The 20,339-nt window shown below is 52.1% G+C and overlaps 7 protein-coding genes across 7 annotated transcripts; 3 read left to right on the top strand and 4 right to left on the bottom strand.

The window, feature by feature from the left end:
• Positions 1-504: 504 nt before the first annotated feature.
• Positions 505-2,553, bottom strand: NCS54_00176000 (Hypothetical protein; the record flags this gene model as incomplete). Its single annotated transcript, XM_053147378.1, has 2 exons — positions 505-2,216; positions 2,286-2,553. The coding sequence occupies 2 exons, from the start codon at positions 2,551-2,553 to the stop codon at positions 505-507; spliced, it is 1,980 nt and encodes a 659-aa protein (XP_053003353.1).
• A 3,703-nt stretch (positions 2,554-6,256) lies between these two features.
• Positions 6,257-7,177, top strand: NCS54_00176100 (Hypothetical protein; the record flags this gene model as incomplete). The annotated part of the gene is made up of 2 exons (XM_053147379.1): positions 6,257-6,838; positions 6,905-7,177. The coding sequence occupies 2 exons, from the start codon at positions 6,257-6,259 to the stop codon at positions 7,175-7,177; spliced, it is 855 nt and encodes a 284-aa protein (XP_053003354.1).
• A 394-nt stretch (positions 7,178-7,571) lies between these two features.
• Positions 7,572-9,768, bottom strand: NCS54_00176200 (Hypothetical protein; the record flags this gene model as incomplete). The annotated part of the gene is made up of 5 exons (XM_053147380.1): positions 7,572-7,904; positions 7,963-8,055; positions 8,123-8,983; positions 9,041-9,272; positions 9,353-9,768. 5 exons carry the CDS (start codon positions 9,766-9,768, stop codon positions 7,572-7,574), a joined length of 1,935 nt encoding a protein of 644 aa, XP_053003355.1.
• A 1,355-nt stretch (positions 9,769-11,123) lies between these two features.
• Positions 11,124-11,813, top strand: NCS54_00176300 (Hypothetical protein; the record flags this gene model as incomplete). The annotated part of the gene is made up of 1 exon (XM_053147381.1): positions 11,124-11,813. One exon carries the CDS (start codon positions 11,124-11,126, stop codon positions 11,811-11,813), a length of 690 nt encoding a protein of 229 aa, XP_053003356.1.
• Positions 11,814-12,312: 499 nt separating this feature from the next.
• NCS54_00176400 (Hypothetical protein) lies at positions 12,313-14,031 on the bottom strand (the record flags this gene model as incomplete). The annotated part of the gene is made up of 1 exon (XM_053147382.1): positions 12,313-14,031. The coding sequence occupies one exon, from the start codon at positions 14,029-14,031 to the stop codon at positions 12,313-12,315; it is 1,719 nt and encodes a 572-aa protein (XP_053003357.1).
• An 804-nt stretch (positions 14,032-14,835) lies between these two features.
• Positions 14,836-16,443, bottom strand: NCS54_00176500 (Hypothetical protein; the record flags this gene model as incomplete). Its single annotated transcript, XM_053147383.1, has 1 exon — positions 14,836-16,443. One exon carries the CDS (start codon positions 16,441-16,443, stop codon positions 14,836-14,838), a length of 1,608 nt encoding a protein of 535 aa, XP_053003358.1.
• A 2,036-nt stretch (positions 16,444-18,479) lies between these two features.
• On the top strand, positions 18,480-20,273 carry NCS54_00176600 (Fucose-specific lectin; the record flags this gene model as incomplete). Its single annotated transcript, XM_053147384.1, has 4 exons — positions 18,480-18,803; positions 18,863-18,904; positions 18,953-19,394; positions 19,477-20,273. The coding sequence occupies 4 exons, from the start codon at positions 18,480-18,482 to the stop codon at positions 20,271-20,273; spliced, it is 1,605 nt and encodes a 534-aa protein (XP_053003359.1).
• Positions 20,274-20,339: the final 66 nt, after the last annotated feature.

A 20,339-nucleotide genomic window follows, 5' to 3' on the forward strand; every position in this document is an offset into this window, starting at 1 on the left:
AGCGGATCAATGCCACTGTTTTCCCTGACCAAGAGTCGGTTTCTTCACCGTACCTGAGCAAAGGATTGGGACTAGAAGTTTCCATGGCCCGGGATTACTGGAAGCAGTACGGTCAAACAGTCGTTTCCGACTTCTTGAAGAAACAAGGGATGCTAGAGGAGGCCGGGCAGGATGATAAGATGGCCCAAGCAGCGTTGTGCAAGTTGACATTGGGGAATCTCGTAGGGAAGATGGTGAAGGAACACAATAGCGTGTGAGAGAGGCTCAAATTGTGGTCGTGTTGGGCAAAGGATGTAGCGACCAAGTACTAGGTAGTTTTGGCCAATACCCTTTCTATACCCTGGGTCGGGATGACTTCACGAGCATGTTTGTGGGCAACAACAAGATGTAAATAGCATAACTAATAGACAAGTTCAAACGTCCAAATATACTCTAGGAAATATCCTCAATGTTGCTCCTCCAAGCCGCAGCCTAGGGTAAAAATGCCTCGTCAATGCGACGGCGTCATTCCATGTACCCCGATCCTGGGCCCGGATAGCTGAAGCCAGAGCCGTTACCCAAGGCTGAGGGGTGGTTCATCTCATCGTCATCCTCATCCTCATCAACGCCCGAGTCAAGACCCATCCCGGGATTGGCAAAGATGTTTTCATTGCCCAAGTCCCAACCCGAATTGTTTAACATGTCCTGCATCGAGCCGTCCCATGCCTGTAGAAGCGGGTCGAGGTTGTTCAACTCGTCCAAGGAATTCTGCTGAGCGATAGGGTTCTGCTGAGCGATAGGGGTCTGCTGCCCGATAGAACTCTGGCCAACAGGACTCTCTGGGTAGAGTAGAACCTGATCTGGTAGGGCAGGAATCGACCGGCCAGTCGCACCGTGTGGGCCGTGCCCGGCGGAGGGACTCATGCGAGCCTGAGCCGGCGGGTGGGGCCTGGCTGGAGGATTCATCCGCCAGCCACTGGAGGGCTGGCCCTGTCGGACTTGGGGATTCGTCTGAGCCTGGACCGGCAGCGCCCTTCTAGCAGTCGGGTTGGAGCCATATGGCAGGCTGGACAGGTTCATTCGAGCCTGGGCCTGCATGCGCTGCATGGTCGGGTTATTATTGCCAGCACCCGAGTTGGCGCGCATGCCAGGCGGAACTTGAGGTCGCCTGGATGTTGGCGCCGAGGGCGGGGCCGGAGGCGGAACCTGAGCCTGAGCGGCGATCTGGTCTGGGGACAAGGCGGGAGCCAGTGGGGTCATGGTCGGGGTCGCCATGGCCGCCGGGGTGGAAGTCGGGGCGGAATTTGGCGGGGCCAGATCCCGCGAGGCAAGCCGCGAAGCCACGGTGGGGAGATCAAAGATGGCATTGTTAAACATGCTCCTGAGCGGCTCCGGTACCTCAGCAAGGGCACGGCGCGCATTGCGGCGGAGGATATCGACGATGCTCTCAAAGAGAGGGGATGCAGGACGTGGCACCCCAGGGAACAACTTGTCCCATGCCTTGAACCACTTCTCCTCGTCAGAACCGCGTGGAAGCCCCTTGAGATTCTCATAGTCGGTCTCGAAACAGAGATTCGCGGGGTCGATTTGGAGAAAAATGTATCCGGCTTCCATCATGCCGACAAACTGGCATCCGCTTCTGATGTGCTTATTCTTCTCGCTTTCCGCCGTGGTCCCCTTAAACTGGGTGCGACAGTTGGGGCAGTAGTGCTTTTGAAGAACGTGGGCTCGAAGGATATGCTGGAGGACGCGATCCCAAGTGGTCAGCTTGATGGGTTCGCAGGCTGCGTGGAGCACAGGATCCAACTTATGAAAAGGACATGCGAATCTCTTTTCGGTGGATACATTGGAATTCTGGGTGTCGTTATTTTGGTTGGAACCTCCACCATTATCGCCGTGACCGCCATGGCCACTGCCGCTGCTGGCTCCATTATCGCCGGGAGGGGCATTGTTGTAGTTGCCATCACCCTGGTTGTTCGACCGATGCTTCTTGGGCTCGGATCCTCCACCTCCGCTACTAGTGTTCTGTCGCTTGTAACCGCCGTAGACATGTGGGTCGTACCCAGCACAAGATGAGACTTGTCTGTTGACGTCGACATCGGTGCCACCGTTTTGGCAAGGGGAATCGGCCGAGGGCTTGGGATGTTCGAATGCCTCGGAATAAGCTGCCGACATGCATTCGAACAGCTGGATGGCGACAAAACTGAAAGCAATGACATTATAGTAAAGCTGGTAGCCTAGGTATCCCGGTAGCTGTTAGCACGGTTCAGTTGCCACAATGCCCCTGCGCGACGGCAGCCACTCACCATTCTCGTCAAGAACAATGGTCCCAGTATAGCTTGGGACGAAAGCCTTGTTGGTTGGTTTGGTCACTGCGTTTCCAAAAGTAATGCTGGACGGGGCAATGTCCTTCTTTTCCACCTCGTCTCGCCACTCGATCTGTTCGAGGCCGACAGGCGAGATCAGCTGGTGATCATTGCTCTTGTCGATAACGCTGGAGAGGTTCATTCGGATAAGACTGGGTCTGGGGAGGGTAGCCACATGTGGCTTGCTCTGAACGGCGCAGATACCCATGGTGGAGAAATGCGATGGTACGTAATTTGGGGAATCGTTGTAATAGTTGTTTGGAGAATCACAACCTCTTGATGGTTGCAGCAACAGCCAAATGAATGAGGAAGAGACTGAACGCTGCGACTTGAAAAGAGGGAAGAAGAGTGAAGAAACAGAGATCAAGGAGAAAGGGGGCATCGGCAGCCCATATCAATATCGGAGCCCATCACAGGTGCGTAGACAAAGGATGGGGACCCGCTAAAAGGCAGAAAAAGGCGACAGACAACTCTGGCCGCCAGTTCCTGGTCCTCTCCGGCGTACGGTTGATGCACTGCTGTCAGAGGCGCAGCGAACGTCAGGTCGTTGGCGTGCGCCAAGTGAAGAAATAAGGTACCTCTAACTCTTTTCAACTGCTACTGTTTTGGCGGATGGGATTTTTCTACAATTAATAAAAAATTAGAGCTGATTCAATAATAGTAGGTAATGTTCTAAGCGTCTTCTATATGTTATTATCTTGCTCTTATGCTACGTTTCTCCCTATCCTTATGACAAGACAAACTGGTCTCCTGTACCTCTAGCGTTTTTATTCTTCTCGATGCCGTGGGGCAACGTTGAAAGCCCGGTGTTAGATGGGCTGGGTCGGGCAGCCAGTTGGAGCAGCGCGCAGGGAGGGCTCTCACGTTAAGGTTGGCCCTGGCCCCCTGGGGCTTAGTGCCGAAGGACGCCCCCTGGACGGATGATGGATCCAGCCATTCAAGAGCTTCCCCATCCTCAACTGGGCTCTGGGGCCATCAGAGATGACGTCGCCAAACACAGACGTGAAGACAGCCAAAGCCCGAATCCAAGTCTTGGGAGTGAGGCCGCCAAGGGTCGAGGACGAGTCCAAACGGGAATCACGGCACCGAGAAGGTATTTTCCAATATCTCTTTTTATGATCTTTGGAGTTGCGATTGATTTGCTCTGAGTAAAAGCTTCCATGTTGGCCATCTTCAATCAACCGTACCGAAGGGTCTCAGTGGCGGGCTCCTAGCTTGGCGACTTGGCAGCTTGGCGATCCGCCAGGGATGGGCGGACAGGATGGGCCCCGGTTGCGTCCCACCTGATCGCCACAAGGCCCCATGAGCTTTCACGCACAGCGGATGAAGCTGGGGACCGCAGACAGGTTGACTGCCCGTCCAGACTCCGATGTTTCGGAGGTTGATAGGTTCCAGTTGTCTCTAACGTGGGCCTCCATAAACGCCTTGACATGGTCAACCGCACACAGGTTCTACTGTACCCAGGAAACGTCGACGCCAAAAACGCCCAGGCCTGTCGTACTGTGGCGGGCCGTGACGTCGTGTCTCCATTCAGTGCTGTATCAATACGGGCTAGCAGATTTCACCTGCGGGAGACAAAGAGTGCAAGAAACAAAGACGGGTACTGTACTGTGACACGAGTCTCCATTGTCCTACAACTCCTGACATCCAATCATTGCGTCCATCCAGGGGCTGCAAAGATCTTGAAACGCGCCGCCAACGGGGTGGCGTTTTCGTAAAGATTTCCCGTGGATGACTCCTGTTCTGTCACTGTCCCGGACCCAATCATCAACGGTCCGCCGCTGGTGGAACTTCTTGACAATGCCCAGGCCGAAGGTGCCTCGCAATCTGCCTCCCACGACGGAGCGCACCTGCTCAGCCTCGTGCGCGAAACGACCGAAATGCGCACTGAATATCCGGTCAGGGTGTGATGAAGATGTTTTCCCGTTTCTCTTCTTTGTGTGGGGAGGCCTCCCCTCGGCGCGCCAAGAATCGACGCGACTCTGACACGCTTATCAACCTGCACTTCCCTTCTGGCCCTGATTGCATTTTCAACCCTCGAATGCATCCATTGCACATTTTGCGTCGACTAAAAATAATCATGTCAGTTACTGTACTCCCTCATACTTGCAGAGCAGGTAAACATACGGCCTCGAAGCATCCATCACTGCGATCACTCCCCCTCCATTCCGCAGCCGTCAGCGACGTGCGTGGTCGAGCCCTTGGGCAGAAACAGAAAATCAGGCTCGCCCCCAAAGTCTTTATTCTTTCGATTCCACCCGCTTCTGTTTATCTCCATGGTATTGTTGACGTACCGAAAATTTTTCACCATTCTAGCATTAGCTGTTTTTTTGACATCTCGTCGCGCTCCCTCCCGAGTGATCCCTTCGGGCATAGGCTAAGGACGTTACCGAGCTCGACTCGGGACCGAATGCCGTCACAGCCCATTCGTTAGCGCAGAACCCACGAATCGACGTCTAAACAAGGGATTGAGCCCATGGGACACCGACCTGAGACTGCTGAGTCGAGCTGAGTCTCAACGGACCCCAAGAACCTCGCGTCGCCAGCATCGGCCTCCCAAAGGTCAACAAGGCTGTCGCTGCTTCGGACTCGACCGACACCCACAAACTCTCGAAACCTGAGGCTGAATTAAGCGACCCTGCAAACGACCGGCATGCCAAGTACGACGCGGACCGTAGGCACAACCTAGAAGCTCTTGGACCTGGGCGTCCCAATCGAGGGGCAGGCTGTCTTCCCTCAAGCGACACAACCATTGGAGACGGAATCTAGCGCAACTCAGGCATCTTCATTTTCCTTTGCCCTTCAACAAGCATGCTGTGCGGCATTGGGTTTCTTGACACATCGCAGATACTTCAATCCTTTATCGGAAATGACAGGCGTGGAAGGGGGTTGAAATGAAACCTCGCAGTTGCAACCCATTCACGATCGAGCCCAACAACCATCAATTCTCACGGAACGGACGACCGAGCAGACTTCGAGCAATACAATAACTTGAAAGCGCCAAGGAGGAGGTCCATCGCCGGGATCACGACGATGCGACGGCCACGCGATGAACAAGGACGCCAATGACGAGGGAAACGCGGCGACGACTCGAGGCCTTACTATGCCTCTGCCTCAGCCCACAGCTTTGACTGTGCGCACTGCGAGTTGCATTATACTCGAGCTATAAGTATTGATTTCCAACTGCGGTGTCCGGCGCTGTTTTTGCGCCCTGGGTGCCAACAAGGAGTTCCCTGATCTCGTCTGTTCAATCACCAGGTAGTTTACCCATATGACAACACCCAAAGTGCCTCGCGGAGTGCTCAAGGGCGACTAAATGACCGAATCCATTGTAAATTGATAGTGGAGGGTCAGCGGTGAAGACTAACAGATGCCATCGACGAAGCTGGCTCGCATGAGAGGCCACATCTCAACTAGGCCCAGCGAGATGGTCGACGAGGGCAATCAGAAGACTTCTGGGCCTTTCTAAAGAACTCTGCCGGCTCTTTGGGCCATCTTCTCCCTCTCTTCAACGGTAGGCGACATGGATACTCGATGACGAGTCGGAAACGCACGATGAGAGGCGAAACCCAAGGTAAACTCTCTCATAACTGACTACAGTACGTGCATGGCATAACTTTATCTACCTACATAGCTGAGTTGTAAAACCTTCTGCAAGTCAATTAGCATAATAAATACCTGGATGTGCACCGCTCTTTTCTTGTTCTTTGGCCTCCCTGACCCCGTAGTCGTCCTTGACACCGCCCCAACATACCTGCGACTCACCTGTGCTTCCCCATTTAAGAACACTTCACTCTTCAATGCTATCCCTCATCTTCATTGACGACTCGTCCCTCGCTATATTTTAATCATTGGGATCGTGTCCTTCCAGAAACCAGCGAGGCCAGTCAGGAAGTCCCATAACTCTGCCGATGTCCGGTCCCTCCAACAACATTGCTACCTACGAGCACCTCCAACGCGAGCCGGCTTCCAGGGACCTCTTCAGCAACAGGATCACACGACTACAAGGTCTACGCAATGCGCTCAAGGACTCGGCTTTCCTCGTGATAGATACAGAACATGTCGCCATCACGAACGAAAAGGACCGCATCCTCCATCAAGTCGGTCTCGCATATTTCCCAGCACCGGCACCAGATTCAACGACGTCACCCAATACCGACCGCCCGAATCTCCGAGACATTTGCGCAGCGAAGCAACTTAAAGGCCTAACTCTCAACATCAAGATAGACCAAGGCAGACAAGACGGTCTTGTTCGCACTGGGGGGCATCTCGGCATGCCAGTTCGCCGCGCTCATCGCTTTGGCCAGGAGCGACAAGTTGACCTCGAAGACCTCGAAGCTGCCATTCTGGATTTCATCCAGAGCTGCGACAAGAAGGCAAACCTCGTGATGATTGGGTTTGGGATGGCAGCCGAGTGGGAATACTTCCCGCAAGCGATGCGCTTCTTTTCAGCCTGGGCGGATCTTCGTGACATTGCCAAAGATATAGCGCCAGTTGGGAATGTCGCCGGGCTTACATCTCTACTCAAGATCTTCAGGTACCACTGACAAGATCTTAAGCCTGGCAGGGGGGATCTCGGCGGTGGCGTTGCTGACAACGCCGGAGATGATGCCGTGGCCACTTGCGCTCTGGCTGGTGCACTTCTCCTTCCAGAAAACCAGCAGAAGCTCAGGCTTCGACAAGAATGTGGCCGTATCGCTGGAATTTTCACCAAGAAGAAGGGTTTCCAGGTCCCTAACAGCAAGGAGCATCCTTTCACCGCAACGATCCGTTCCCAAGGGCCACTTCCACGCTCTCAATTCAGCGATGAAACTGGCCCGTCGGTTCTTTAACTACTCACCCCAGTCTATCGGATTAATATCAGAGTACATGGGTTACATCGAGTTCAGAGACAAAGAGCAACTGGACCATTTTATCAAGGCTACGCATAGAACTGCCTTGCCGATGGGCGGAACACTGAGGGTTAGGGACTTTTCTCGGGAGAGTGGGAGAATTAATCCTGAGAATAGGGACTGGAAAGAGAAACAAGAGCTCAGGGAAAGGGAGAGGTCTCAGAGGACTACAGATGAAGTTGAGGACTTGGAATGTCTGTTTTCCTCAGTCGTGGTCTAGTCAATTGGTTTGGCTTGTCTGGGTCTCATTCGCAAAGTTCCATACATGACCATGACCCTATTCTTTGATCTTGTGTACGACGGAGACGTCATTGAGAAATAAGAAACCATTCCCCTAGTCAAGAAAGCTCGCCACACGTGAAACAGGCCCAAGTTCAATATCATCCCTGTATGAGATATCTGCTCCCATTGAGAGCAAAGACCTTGCCGACTCGGTATACCGGCCTCGCATTTGTAGTGAGTAGATGTGATCCTGGAGCGAGGCCTCTCCTCTTCGAGAACGGCTCAGCCGGAACGATTTTCGGTTGTAGTATACACCAGCTACCACTGCAACAAACGTGGGCAGGAGCCAGCAAAGCAGAAATGACTTTCCGGTGTAGAAGCTAGGGGGTAGAACGCCTGGCTGCATGCTGAACAGAGCAGCCGTGGCCGTCAGGGGTAGGAATAGCTTGGAATAGTAAGCACCGGAGTTGGCCAATGTGGGGGATTATTCACGTGTTACTCACTACACTGATTGCTGTCAAGGTCTTTAGTAATTCGCCCGTTGCCTGTTGCTGGACAGTGATCTCGTTGTCTTCCATGACGAGCTCCATTTCCAGCTGACGTTGTAAGTTTCTTAGATGGACAATCGGCCACTCCTCGCCGTCCCCTAAATAGTCGACATACCTCACGGGCAAGGCCCGCGCAAAGTTCTTGCTGCTGTTCGGCGAGACGCTGAAGATCCCTCAGTCCGTCGATGTGCTCCCCTATTCTGGCAACAACTCTAAAAGGGGGGATCGGGTCCGGCCTGCCGCTTCTAGGTCGGAGGATGTCTGATAGGTAGGCTGCATCCCGGTTGCTGAATCTGTCCCAGACCTCGACGGCCTTACAGATCGAGTGAATGGTTTGTCGTAACACCCTACTGGCTTCGTTCAACATCTGCTGTATCTTCTTCTTTTGGGCTGGTGAGATGCCTTCGTCTGTAGGACGAGGGGCAAGGGTCATGGAATCTTGAATCTTCAGTTGAGGCCACGATGTCAGTTCTAAGAAGATCGGTTTCAGCGAAGATTGAAATCTTACGTAGGGCTCCAGCTTCAGCAACAGTCTCGAGACCAGGTTCTGAAGAGCGTGCTTGACTTGCTTCAGCCGACACTCGTACACAACGAGGAAGTACTCTCTCGGAGTCCATATTGGCAGATCAGAGTCCACTGTGCCAGCTGCGAGAGGATCCGTTCTGAGGTCTTCCTGGGAGTTATAATACCCCACACTCTCAGAAGAGGAGTCTTCCTGATAGTATGTGTCGATGAACAGATATGCCATCCATGAATGGTTGTCCAGGCCTGCTACTAGACACGAGATCTGGGCCTCGTAAATGCAGACCTGAGAAACCCCTTCGGAAACTGCTTCATCAATGTGGTTAAGTCGAAACGACCTTCGCAGGGGCTTATCGCTCTTCTTCTTTCTCGGATCTTCCCGCAATACATCTTCTTCGCGCCAGACATAGAACTGTAAGTGAAACTCCAATGCGAAAGAAAGAACTCCTCGTGGCTAGAAAAGGGATCAGTCAGTGGGTATCCAGCAAGTATCTCGAGAAGTTAAACGAACCGGGCGATGTATGCCAAGGGAAGTTTTAGAGCCGAGGTACTTGTAGAAAAACTCGGTGAGGTACAGTGCTTGCTCGGGAGATGCGGTGGACAGCAAGACCATGATCACCCAACTGTCTGGATTTGTCACATATCTAGTAAGTACGTTAGTGAGGCTCTGATATAATCTCTCGTGCATAAGCATCTCACAAAAGCCTTCTTTCAGCATCGGGCTGGCCACGGCAATTGTATCTCTAATCGATCAGGTAATTAGCATCCGAGTACACACTAATTCTTTGTTCTTCAGCATACCGCCTTTTTCAGCTCAACTAACAGTTGGCTCACGTTTAACAGCCCAGGATTTGCACGCCTGTATCCTGCTACAGCCAGTTGCTTGTCGGCCAACCGAGATCTGTCATCCAGCAGTGCAATGGGCTTCTTGACGTTGTCCTCCAGACCATCTTCGACTGTTTTCATGTTGCATCCGGTACATAAAGCTCGAAGGTCCAGGTCTTGATAAGTACTGGGCCCATGTGGCACACCACGATCACCCAGTACAGTTAAAAAGCAATCGATGAGTTCGTTAGCCGCGGTAGGCACATGGCTCGACGCTATTTCGGATCTGCCTACAACAAATGGAGTGTTTTGTGACTGATAGGTTTGGGGCTGGCCGCTGATGAACCTCTCATCCCATTCGTACGCGGATGAGTCGATGATGACCAAGTTCGAAGATCGAGTTGATGAGTTCATGTTGAATAACCCTTGCTTGCACTAGTGGAACCTAGCACAGAGTTTTGAGGAAGTATTTTTTAATATGAGTAAATAAATGCGTAATTGCAGCTCGAGCACCGATAATGACTGCAGCAACAACAGATGCGAGACGTAGATACTTGCGATTCAAACCCACAGTTGCACTCCCCAAACGTTAGTCGGCGCTGTAAAAAAGGAACAGTCTGGGAAAACTCACACACTGCCACACGGCCACAGAGACTGGAGCTGGTAACTTGGCTGGTCAGTATGAAGTGATTGGAAAACCGGTCACCACAAAGGACCGAAACAAATCAGGCGACTAACCATAGCAGACCCTACGCCGTCCACAGAGACAACAGAGGTTTGTGGGAGCAAAGCAGCGCCGGGGCATGCCTCACAGGCAGGCGTTCGCTTTTCAACCTTTCTCGCACCCATGGTCAGATCGGCAAGACATTCAACACACAGGGGACTGGGGCGGGTGGTGGTGGCAGTGTATAATAGACGATTCGATGTGAGCAGTCGACAAATGTGCACATTTGGGCACTGCCTGAGCTGATGATGACTTGACTTATCTGACGCTGCCTGCCGAGGAAAGCCGGCCACAGGCGATTGGTTCGGATCAAGTCGGCGTCCGAACGGATCATTTTCAACCTCAGGCTGGCTGGTCTGATGCCGTGGAACTCTCAGCCTGCATGATGGTGAGACTGGGCAGGTGACAACTGGCAATTACAATTACACTACAAACTTCTATGGCGTGCACGGCGCTCTTAGCTCTGCGATTACTTGCTAACAGGTTGGTTGAATGTGATTCGATGGGCATTTGACCGGCCCAGAAGCATATACACTGAAAATATAAATGAAGAGGAGGAGAAAGGAAGAGTCAAGAAAGGAATAGAAGCCAGGTCAAGAAGTTATAGTGTGCGTGTTCCTCCTTGAGTGAAAGATATATTCAAAACTGAATGCGAGCAGTGTGGTACACCTAAGCTGGTGTTGCCAGCATATTGGCTTAGCGAGCTGAGTGTATCTCCACATTATTCTAAAATTTCGATGCAATTAACTAGGAGGTCCTATAGCTATCATGGATTATACTTTCGGCGCCAAGGCCTTCGGGCACCTTTCGGGGTCTTGATTTAGGGGATCTGGTCACCGATGTCCCACCCATATGGAGATCCCCGATGTGAGTAATAGCAGGGAAATGCAATAGGAGGTGAAGCGAGCTCGGGATAATGACTTAATTGATCCGTGTCTTGTACTAAACAACATATCGAAATAGTATAAGACATGACGGTTCGTGCTAAAGATGTCTCGGGGCAGGATACACATTTCACACTATTCAACATCAGTCATTTCTCACAATGCAACCCATCATTCTTTACTCGCACCAATATGGGCCTAACCCTTGGAAGGTCGCTCTCGTCATGGAGGAACTGGAAATCTCATACGAAACCAGATTCGTCAACTTCACCGATGTCAAGAAGGAACCATACCTGTCCCTCTGTCCGAACGGACGCCTACCCACGATTGAGGATCCAAACACGGGCCTGACCCTTTGGGAATCTGGAGCCATCGTCAGCTACCTTACTGAGCAATACGACAAGGATCATAAGCTTGGCTACACCGACTTTCAGCAGAAGCATGAGATTCAGCAGTGGCTCTTCTTCCAAGTCTCGGGCCAGGCCCCTTACTACGGGCAAGCCTCCTGGTTCACCAAATTCCACCCCGAGAAGGTGCAGAGCGCCATCGACCGCTACGTCAAGGAGATCCACAGAGTCAACAGCGTTCTAGAGAGATCGTTGGGCGACAAAGAATGGCTCGTCGGTGACAAGTGCACGCTTGCGGATCTTTCTTTTGTGGCTTGGCAGCGCTGGGCTCCCAGATTTGGAGGAGAGGATCTTTATGAAAAGTTCCCCAAGGTTGGGGCTTGGATGAAGCGCATGGAGGCTCGGCCAACGGTTCAGAAGGTTTACGAAGATCAGAACAAGGCTGTGGCCGCTGTGGAGGCGGCACAGGTCAACCCGGGTCCTGAGCCTCGCAAGCAGCAGTAAATGGCTATGGGCGGAGGACAATAGAGGTACAGATATAGACCTAGTTCATTATGCATATAAAAGAGTCGAATCGCCTCCTTTTTGACCCATGTGTCTTGCCTGTTGCATGAAAAGCCAAGTACAGCCGTCACTCCTCATGTCCCTCAGAACGGAAGCTGAACGATGAATGAGGAACAAAAGAGGCAGTCTAACACGCACCATTCACGCTTATGGAGCTTGTTTGTTTGTTAAGTGACGAAATCCACAAAGATACCAAGTAGAGGAAGGGGCTGGATACTTGGAATGTTTTTGTAGTTACAACACATCGACTTCTGAGGTGGAGCTGGCTTTCAAAGACTCGATCATTTGCTAGTATTCGTTTTCCTAGTTACATACTTTTCTAGCGGCTATCTAGCAAGAAGATCCTTCTTGGCCGCACAATAAACATCATGACTTGATGTGCGAATCAGAAACCATCCTCCAGAGAGGAGCTTTGTTTTCCAAGATCAGACCAAATACCCTACTTGCAGCAGCTCTGTTTTCCATTCTCCATTGTCTCCAGTCGGCAGAAGCAAGAGGACTTGATCTCAATGTCCGCGCCCGCTGCGGCGATGGCGAGCTGCCTCTGTATGATGCGTGCCTCGGCTGTGCGTCCAAGGCGGACTAGACATTCGTGGTACCCATGGAGCGCCCAGATGTTGTTCTGGTGCCGAAGAGCTCGAACCAGCTTGTCGTCGAGTCCCAAGTCCTCGGCGTAAATCTGTGCCGCTTCCTCGACGTGTCCCTGCTCAAGAAGTAGAGCCGCGTATGGGTGACGGGCCGGGAGCATCCAGGGCCAAGGCTCCGCGTAGATCAGTGAGTCGTCTCTCTCGATCGCTAGACGCAGGCTCTCAAAAGCTCGCTTGTAGTCGCCGCGTCGATACTCGATCTCTCCGTCAAGCATCGCCACGGCGACCTGGAACACATCGAGAACCTTGTTGGGGAAGATGAGTCGTGTCTCAGGAACGCACTTGAGGGCTTCATGGAAGAGCTCTCGCTCCTTGTCGGCCTCCTCAACGTTTTCAGTGGCAGCCCACGCGATAGCCTTGCCGTAATGGGCCGAAGCCTCCATGACACAGTAGAGCTCCTTGTTCTCTGGGAGAGGGAGCTTCTTGAGCTCCTCCCACATTCCAAAGCGGATGAGAACGTGCACCCTTACTGACTTGAAGTACTCGAGCCAATCCGCAAGGGGGGGAGACTGGACCAAGAGCATGTCCTCGGTGATGGTGGCCTCCATGCGTGCAGTAGCCTCCAGGGCTTCACGAGCTTGACCCGCCATCATGGCTCCGTTGATCAGCGAGTGATAGTTGTGCATGCGGTAAAACGAGTAAAAGTTCTTGCCGCCCTCTCGGGCGTAGTACTTGTCGTCGGCAATTGTGGCGGCGAGATTGGTGTACAGGGCTCGGCGATAGTCCCCGACGAGCACGTCAATATGACTTGGCATGTGAGCCATGTGGCCACCATCAGGGACAAGGTTGCGTAGGTAATCAGCTGCCCGGATGCCTTTCTCTGGGCTGTTGGACATCTCAACCAGGTGGATGTACATGTGAAGGATTCCGGGGTGCTTCTTTGCACTTGGAAGCTCCAGACCGCGCTCGAGCACGTCGTGAACCTCCAGAACGGGGGTTTCCAAGTTGGGCTTTCCTGTCATGGCCTCGTAAAGCTTCCAAGGCGCCGTGTTCATCAATGCGTCAGCCGTGAGGGTAATGACGTCCAAGTCATCCTTGCCAAGGCGACGATGAACCTGTCTCATGGCATCGGCGTATGCCAGAACAGCGGGTGTGAAATCTTTGGGTGGCTCGGTGCTCGGAAAGCGATGTTGAAGGGCCTCGATGAGACCCTGTTCCGCGGGAGTAGCAGCGGACGAAAGCTCCTTCGCCTTTCGAGAATAGTCGTAGCACTTTTTGAGAGAAACCTTTAGATCCCTCTCGTCAAAGGCCATCCAGACCTTGTTGTAGTTGGGTCCCGAGGCAAAAGCGGCGCCCCAATAGCCCATGGCACATTCTGGATCATGTTTGATGACCTGCTCGAAGCATGCAGCTGCCTCTCTGTGGTTGAAGGAATACACCCAAATGAGTCCTCGGTTGAACCATTCTTGAGCGTCTGGGTTTTTGGTGGCGACTGGCCTCTTATGATGGCCGAGGTCATAATAGGGGGCGTTGGCTGGAATCTTTCCGGCTGTTTCCAAAGTGAGAGCCATGGTGTATTCTAAGCCGCAATGAAAGTATAATAAATCGCAAAGAAGTCTGATTCTGGCTTGATTTTAGCGTCCCTCAAAGGCTCTAGCATGGCTGTTCAAGTCTATCTATATATGGATCCAGGAACATCGGCAGAGCATGTCCCGCCAAACTCGGGAGTCTTTGTCTTCGCAGCCGACTCGGTGACTCAAGAATCATGATAAATCTAGGCCTGTTTCAGCATGTGGAGCGGTGCCTCATGCATTGACGCACCTAGGTGGCGACTCGGGGGAATTACAAAATGGCCCGGTTCCGATCGGGACAGGTTCCGTCAATTGGTCGAGTTTATCTTCTTTTTTTTATAGACTGTCTAACTGCGAACAATATCAGGTGCGGGATAAAAAGAATATTGAGAAGCTGGCAAATTTTATTCTTCCTGGGTCCTCGTTTATTGTCTATGATTCAACTGCCCTTCTGATGGGGTCGGCGAGAGTCGAAATGCCCTCGCCTTGCGGCAGAGAATGGTTGTCAAAGACACTCAATATGATCTCAGCCGGAAGTTGATCGGTAGAGCTCAAAAGGGATTTTCTCGTCTTCGCGTTTGCATTTGTTTGAGTGCTACATATGCCCACTTTTGATGCGAATGGCAAACAAATGAAGAGACTTTGTGCATAGTTCTATCACGCCTCATGAAGGTACCTATTCTCAGTCCGTGTCTGAGTCTGACGAGTCAGCCATCAAGGGTGGGAAGTGACGTGGCCTACTAAAATAATCCGGCGGACGTCTACCGAGTTAGCAGACTCATTCACGAACGACATCTCGGTTGCTTACCTTCGGCAAAACCAACAGGAACGGGTAGTACCATGCCACAGGTTCTTCATCGTATCTTCAGCCCTCCCCTGTTCGACCAAGTTGCGTCCCAGCGCCCATTGAACCTCGGCTGTTTCGATTCTTCTTTCTCCCCCATCATTCCACGCTTGGACTACTGCTGCTTTGTGCGCCATCACGCTCAGGGGACCACAGAGACCGCCTTCCATCTTGCGCTGCTCCGTTACGTCCACGAAAGGACCATTTTCTGAAAATAATCTCTCTCGTCTCGTCTCGTCTTCTTTCGGGCTTCTGGTGATGGATTCATGCGGACCGTAGCCTGTATCGTAGAGCTCGGAACATTCATAGTTGCGTTCAAGAATGACGGCGTCAATCCACCCTAGAAGTTCGTCTTGATCCTCCACGCGCCATTCTTCATCGTCATGGTGCCCAGAACATTCGAGACCCTCCGCGCAGGGCCACCATCCTGAGTTCCCCTCCGGGTGCAGAACGTGGAACATGCGCAGAGGGAGATTCCAAACGTAAATGGTGTGTTCTGGGCAAGTTTCCTTTATGCTCTTGTCTCGCCGTCTTACTTTTCTCCCCTTGCACTCCTGGCAAGGCTCGGGGACTTTTGGAAAAGGGGAGTAGGCCGAGGCAATGTCGAGGCCTTTGAGGTAGTCGGTTTGTCTAGGCGGCGGCAGCTCTCTCATATATGTCCAAATCATTTCTCGGATTTCGGTAGGTATCTCTGCCCTAAAGAGTATCCCCGCCAGGAGATGGCGTCCCTGTTTGGTTATCAGGGGCTTTGAGATTTGCCGCGCATCAAGGATGAACTGCCGTGATCTTCGAAGAACAGGAACAGAGCGAAAAGATTCTTCGCCAGCGTCCTTGTTTAGTGTGCGGTAGACCCGGCCCGAGCAAATAGGACCGTCAGTTCCTATGCATTTCCAAAGAAGATTCTCAGTGTCTTCGTCATCAATATCAGGAAGCCTTGTGGAGAAGAGTTTCCAGTCCGGTTCATCCTTAGGGTCTGAACGAAACCATTGCCGTCCTTTCCCCCCTGCTGCTTTGAGTTCCTCCGGCGACAGCGCTTGTGTAAGGTCTGGATATCTGGCAGGATCGATACCCGACTCTTCTGAGCGCTGAACTGGACACTCGGAAAAGACCCAGTGGAACTGCTCCTGGTTATCCTTGGCCCATATCCTTTTCAGGGGCTCGAGCAACCCGTCGTCCAGCTCGATGCAAAACTCATATAAGAATGCCGAAGCGGCTGCGGCCTTGCTCTCGCTAAACCTCAAATTGAGAGATTTATCGTGAATCAATGCAGTTGAAAGGTACATAAACATGCGCGCAGTTAGGAAGTCGCCCATGGGAAGTCCAGCGAGTGCCTCTATGGGTTCGAAGAAACTGTGATAGGCCTCAATGATGGTCTTGTTCGGGGCCGGTGGGTGTCCTCGTCGTCCTGCGAGCCGGACGATTGAATTGTACAACCTCAGAAGCAGGGCTTTGATGGCGATATGATCGCCATTTTGTTGGCTCCTTGAACGGGCTAGTTGTTGGATCTCATTGGTCAGCTCAGAATTGGAGATGGCCAAGCTCTTGAAGAGCTTCTTGTCTGCTTCCATTGCCATGAGATTTTTTGTGATTCTGACGCATCGCTTAAATCATCGCCCTGGGTTCTTGGGCCCAGTGCAGTTGGGCGTGACTCATAAGAGCAGTGCTGAGTCCTCGTCAAAGTGACGAAAGAGAAGATAAAGCAGGCAGTAATCAGGCTGCTCAACCAACCGCTCACACGGATCATCTTTCGTCCGATGTAAGGTGCCAAGGTATTCATCCCTATTCTCACGTAGGTAGAGTTATATATACAAGAGTTTAGTATCGAAGATATAGATTGTCGAAGAACATGGACATGATTCAAGAGACAACAGCTTGTTAAATAACGACCTCGTTTAGAACATAGCACATCTCCCAACACTTTTCCACGGAGGTGTCATCTAGGCCTAAGATGTGAAATAACGGTGATAGGCCGTAGAGCGCGACAAATTACAATATACTGGATCGAGTTGAAAGAAAGCGTCTTTCTCATCCAGTGGACGGCTATCTAGGTGGTTGAGACACTTTTGCCGCTAAGTAAGTAGAGGGAGTCATCTTCCCCAATGTCACCAGGCCCAGGACCAGACCTAGGCCACGTAGTCCTCATGAATCACATTCCTAGACGAAGGAATAGGCAGCCTAGGCAAAGAAAACTTACTAGAAAACCCGGCAATTGGAGGACAGTGTTATACGCGACGAGGGGAGTGAAGATTCAACTCCAAGCGTAATAAACCGAAGCTGACTGGCTTAAGCCTATCAACCTCGTAAGCAGCCACACTCGGGTAAATACGAGGCGGGGAGGTTATCAGCGTCCCAGTACTTATGCCAGCCGTGACCAGAGATGAACGGTAAGCATTGCTGCAGCCTGCAGCGCGGGGTGAGAATGCACCTCACCCAATGAACACGTCACGGCATGCCAAGTACCAGAAAAAAAGGTCTGACCGAGTCATCAGGTAGCCACTGGTCGCCAAAAAGATAGGGATTTGTTGTTGTCCGAGACCCCGTCCAAAGGCGTGTCGTCAAGTCACTCCTGCGAGCCCAGGGAAGAATCGTCAGGGCATGACCATGTCCTCTTCGCCATATTGCCCCGCCGGCGCCAGATGAATACGTGCTTGAGAAAAACAAACCGACTAGGACCAATGCATAAGACGTATCGACATCTTGACAAGGGGCTTGAAAACGAAGAGGTTTCTCACCCCGCACGTAAAGGATGCTCAGCTCACAAATGTCCGATATTGCTGGCGCCACACCGTGGATCTTCTATAGTTTGTCACATCCGTGAGGACAGAACAAGGTTTCATATCCCCTAGGACAGAACAAATAATTTTTCTGTGTGTACCTATCTATCATGATTCAGGAGAGGACAAGGGACGGGATAGAAAAGATTAGCAAGGCCACATAATATGAGTTGACCCGTTGGTGTTAGGACCCTTTGAGTTGCATCGGTATGGTCTCTCGGAAAGTCTAAGTCCTAGAAGATAAAGTTGGCCTCTATTCAGCCAGCCAAAGGTCGTATAAATCCAATGAGTCTAACTATTAACGACCGTTCTCAAGGGCTGCCAGACAAGAAATCATGCGGTAAGCATCTAACTAGGCAGTGGTGAGCGTCTTGCATATGCCGTCGACCAGGTTGCATATGCTGTCATCAGGCTTAAGCCATTTTACCCTTGCCCATAGGTTCTGTTGAGCTTAGGCCTCACTCCTCCCTATGCGGCCAGTGAAGCGGCCTTGTGGATCACTTTTCAATCCCTATTTCAAAACACTCAAACTCCAGAGAGGCCCTCGAGACTATTGGCAACATACAGTATAATGGCTGGCTGAACAGGGTCAAAGCTCAACAAGATAGTCGAATTGGAAAACAAACAGATTACAACGGTGTCCGGCAATTCCGGAAAGGGGGAGAGATGACAGTGCTCTCTGGAAACTCGTTCCTCATGAATATATAAGATGCCTACAGCCAACATGAATATTCTCAGATACCAAGCGAGCTTTTCAAGTATAAGCCCTAGGCAACATTCCATCACATTCTTGACGCCTTCTCCATTCACCGAAGCCGACATCAATCAACATGTCCTCCCACTATACCAAGTCCCACCTCTCGGCCATCACGTTCTTGCACCCGCCAAGCCCTGTGAATATCAAGCAGTGCCCGTGCGATGCCAAACCTGAGCCAAAGCCAGCCTCTGAACAGAACACCTTCATCCGCGTCTACCACACTGAGCCATCCATCTATGGGTACAACGTGGGCTGCTCCCTCGTGAGGGAGTCTAGGTATAGCACTTCACAGCAGTGGCATGGGCCCTCGGACGACCTCGTTGCGGATGATGCCGCTCCTGGGAGCCCTGTTGCTTCCGTTGGATGGTGGGCTGACCCGGCGAATGAGGTGTGGGAGGTATGCATAATCCTTAGTCATGTTGAGTTCTCGCATGAAGTTGGGCTAACTATGAACAGACCAGAGTCTACTATGTGGCCAACGGCGGGAACCTTCAGGAGGTGAAGCGATAATGCCCTACATTATGTCAAACACTGACGATATCATAGCGCATCAACCATAGTTCCTTCTCGCCCACGGTCAAAGACGACTTTGACGCTCCACTCCCAAAGCCTGAAGAGTTGATTCCACCCACGCCGGGATGGAAGTTGACGCCGATCCTCGCCACCGAGAACGGAACTGAGACGAGTGAAAAGACCGGGTTCCCTGACATTCAGCCCCTCCCTGAGACGAAGCTGGACGTCGTTCGCTCGGGAGACGGAAAGATTCACGTCTTCTACCAAGCTGCCGACAACTCTATTCTTGAGGCTATCTTCAACCCTGGGAAGGGTTGGATCGCCGAGAAAAGTGTTGTAGTCGCCTCCGGAGCCAAGGTCGGCACTCCCTTGACTGCCATCTCGGGAGGTTGGGCTGAAGTGAGGCTGTTTTTCGTCGATACAAACGACGTGCTGGCGTATGTCTACGCAGATGATCACACCGGCTGGGTTGAACGTTAGTACAACCATCCTTCACATGCTACTGTCCTTATTGTGACTTCATGAACGAACTTAAGCTAATACTGGTATCTTCGCAGAGGAGCTTCCAGCCTACAAGCTCCCTCCCACGGCTATGCTCGCAGCGGTTGCTTGGAACTATGCGTCGCCCTTCTTCGGGATTCGTGTTTACACCACGGACGATCGTGATGAGCTTCACGAGTTCTCCTACAACCGCAACTCTGGCGGCTGGGTCACAGACTCACATTCTGTGAGTAAACACAACCCCGGAGGCTTGCACGTTGGATTTCAAGGATCTGCGGCCCTGTCGGCTGTTGCCGCTGTACTAGTTGAGGGCGAATGGAAGACCAAGGTCTACTTTCATCCACGCCGCACGATCCTCGAATGGGACGTCTGCGCCAAGGCACCTCCGAGTGTGGGCATTTACAAGCCAAGCCAGGAGGGCGAGCTCAAGCGCGCGATCGAAGGAGAGACGCGGCTGAAGATAGCTGAGGAGGAGGAGCGCAAGAGGGCTGAAGAGGAAGCAAAGAAGAGAGCCGAGGAAGAAGCGAGGAAGAAAGCAGAGGAGGAAGAGGCTAAGAGAAAGGCAGAAGAAGAGGAGGAGCGTCGAAAGGTTGAGGCCGAAGAGGCGAGGAAGCAAGCTGAGAAAGAGGAAGCGCAGAAGAGAGTGCAGGAGGAGCTACAGCAGTACAGAAGCATTCCAGTGGGTGGCAAGGTCAGTTTGAGGGACAACCCGGTGATGGACAAGATCTTCAAAGAGGCGACTAGGTGCAACGCCGGGTACGACTGGTCCAGGACCAACGACGGCTGGCGATGCTCGGGTGGTGGCCACTTTCTCACCAATGAGCAGTTTGAGACGCTGAGCCGGGGAGGTTAGGAGGCTGTTGGAGATTCTTCTTTTCTTCTTGGGTTATGTTTAGTCGACGAGGCTGTTTAGAATGCC

This window comes from Fusarium falciforme, chromosome 1, assembly GCF_026873545.1.
Source record: "Fusarium falciforme chromosome 1, complete sequence".
NCBI lineage: Eukaryota > Fungi > Ascomycota > Sordariomycetes > Hypocreales > Nectriaceae > Fusarium > Fusarium falciforme.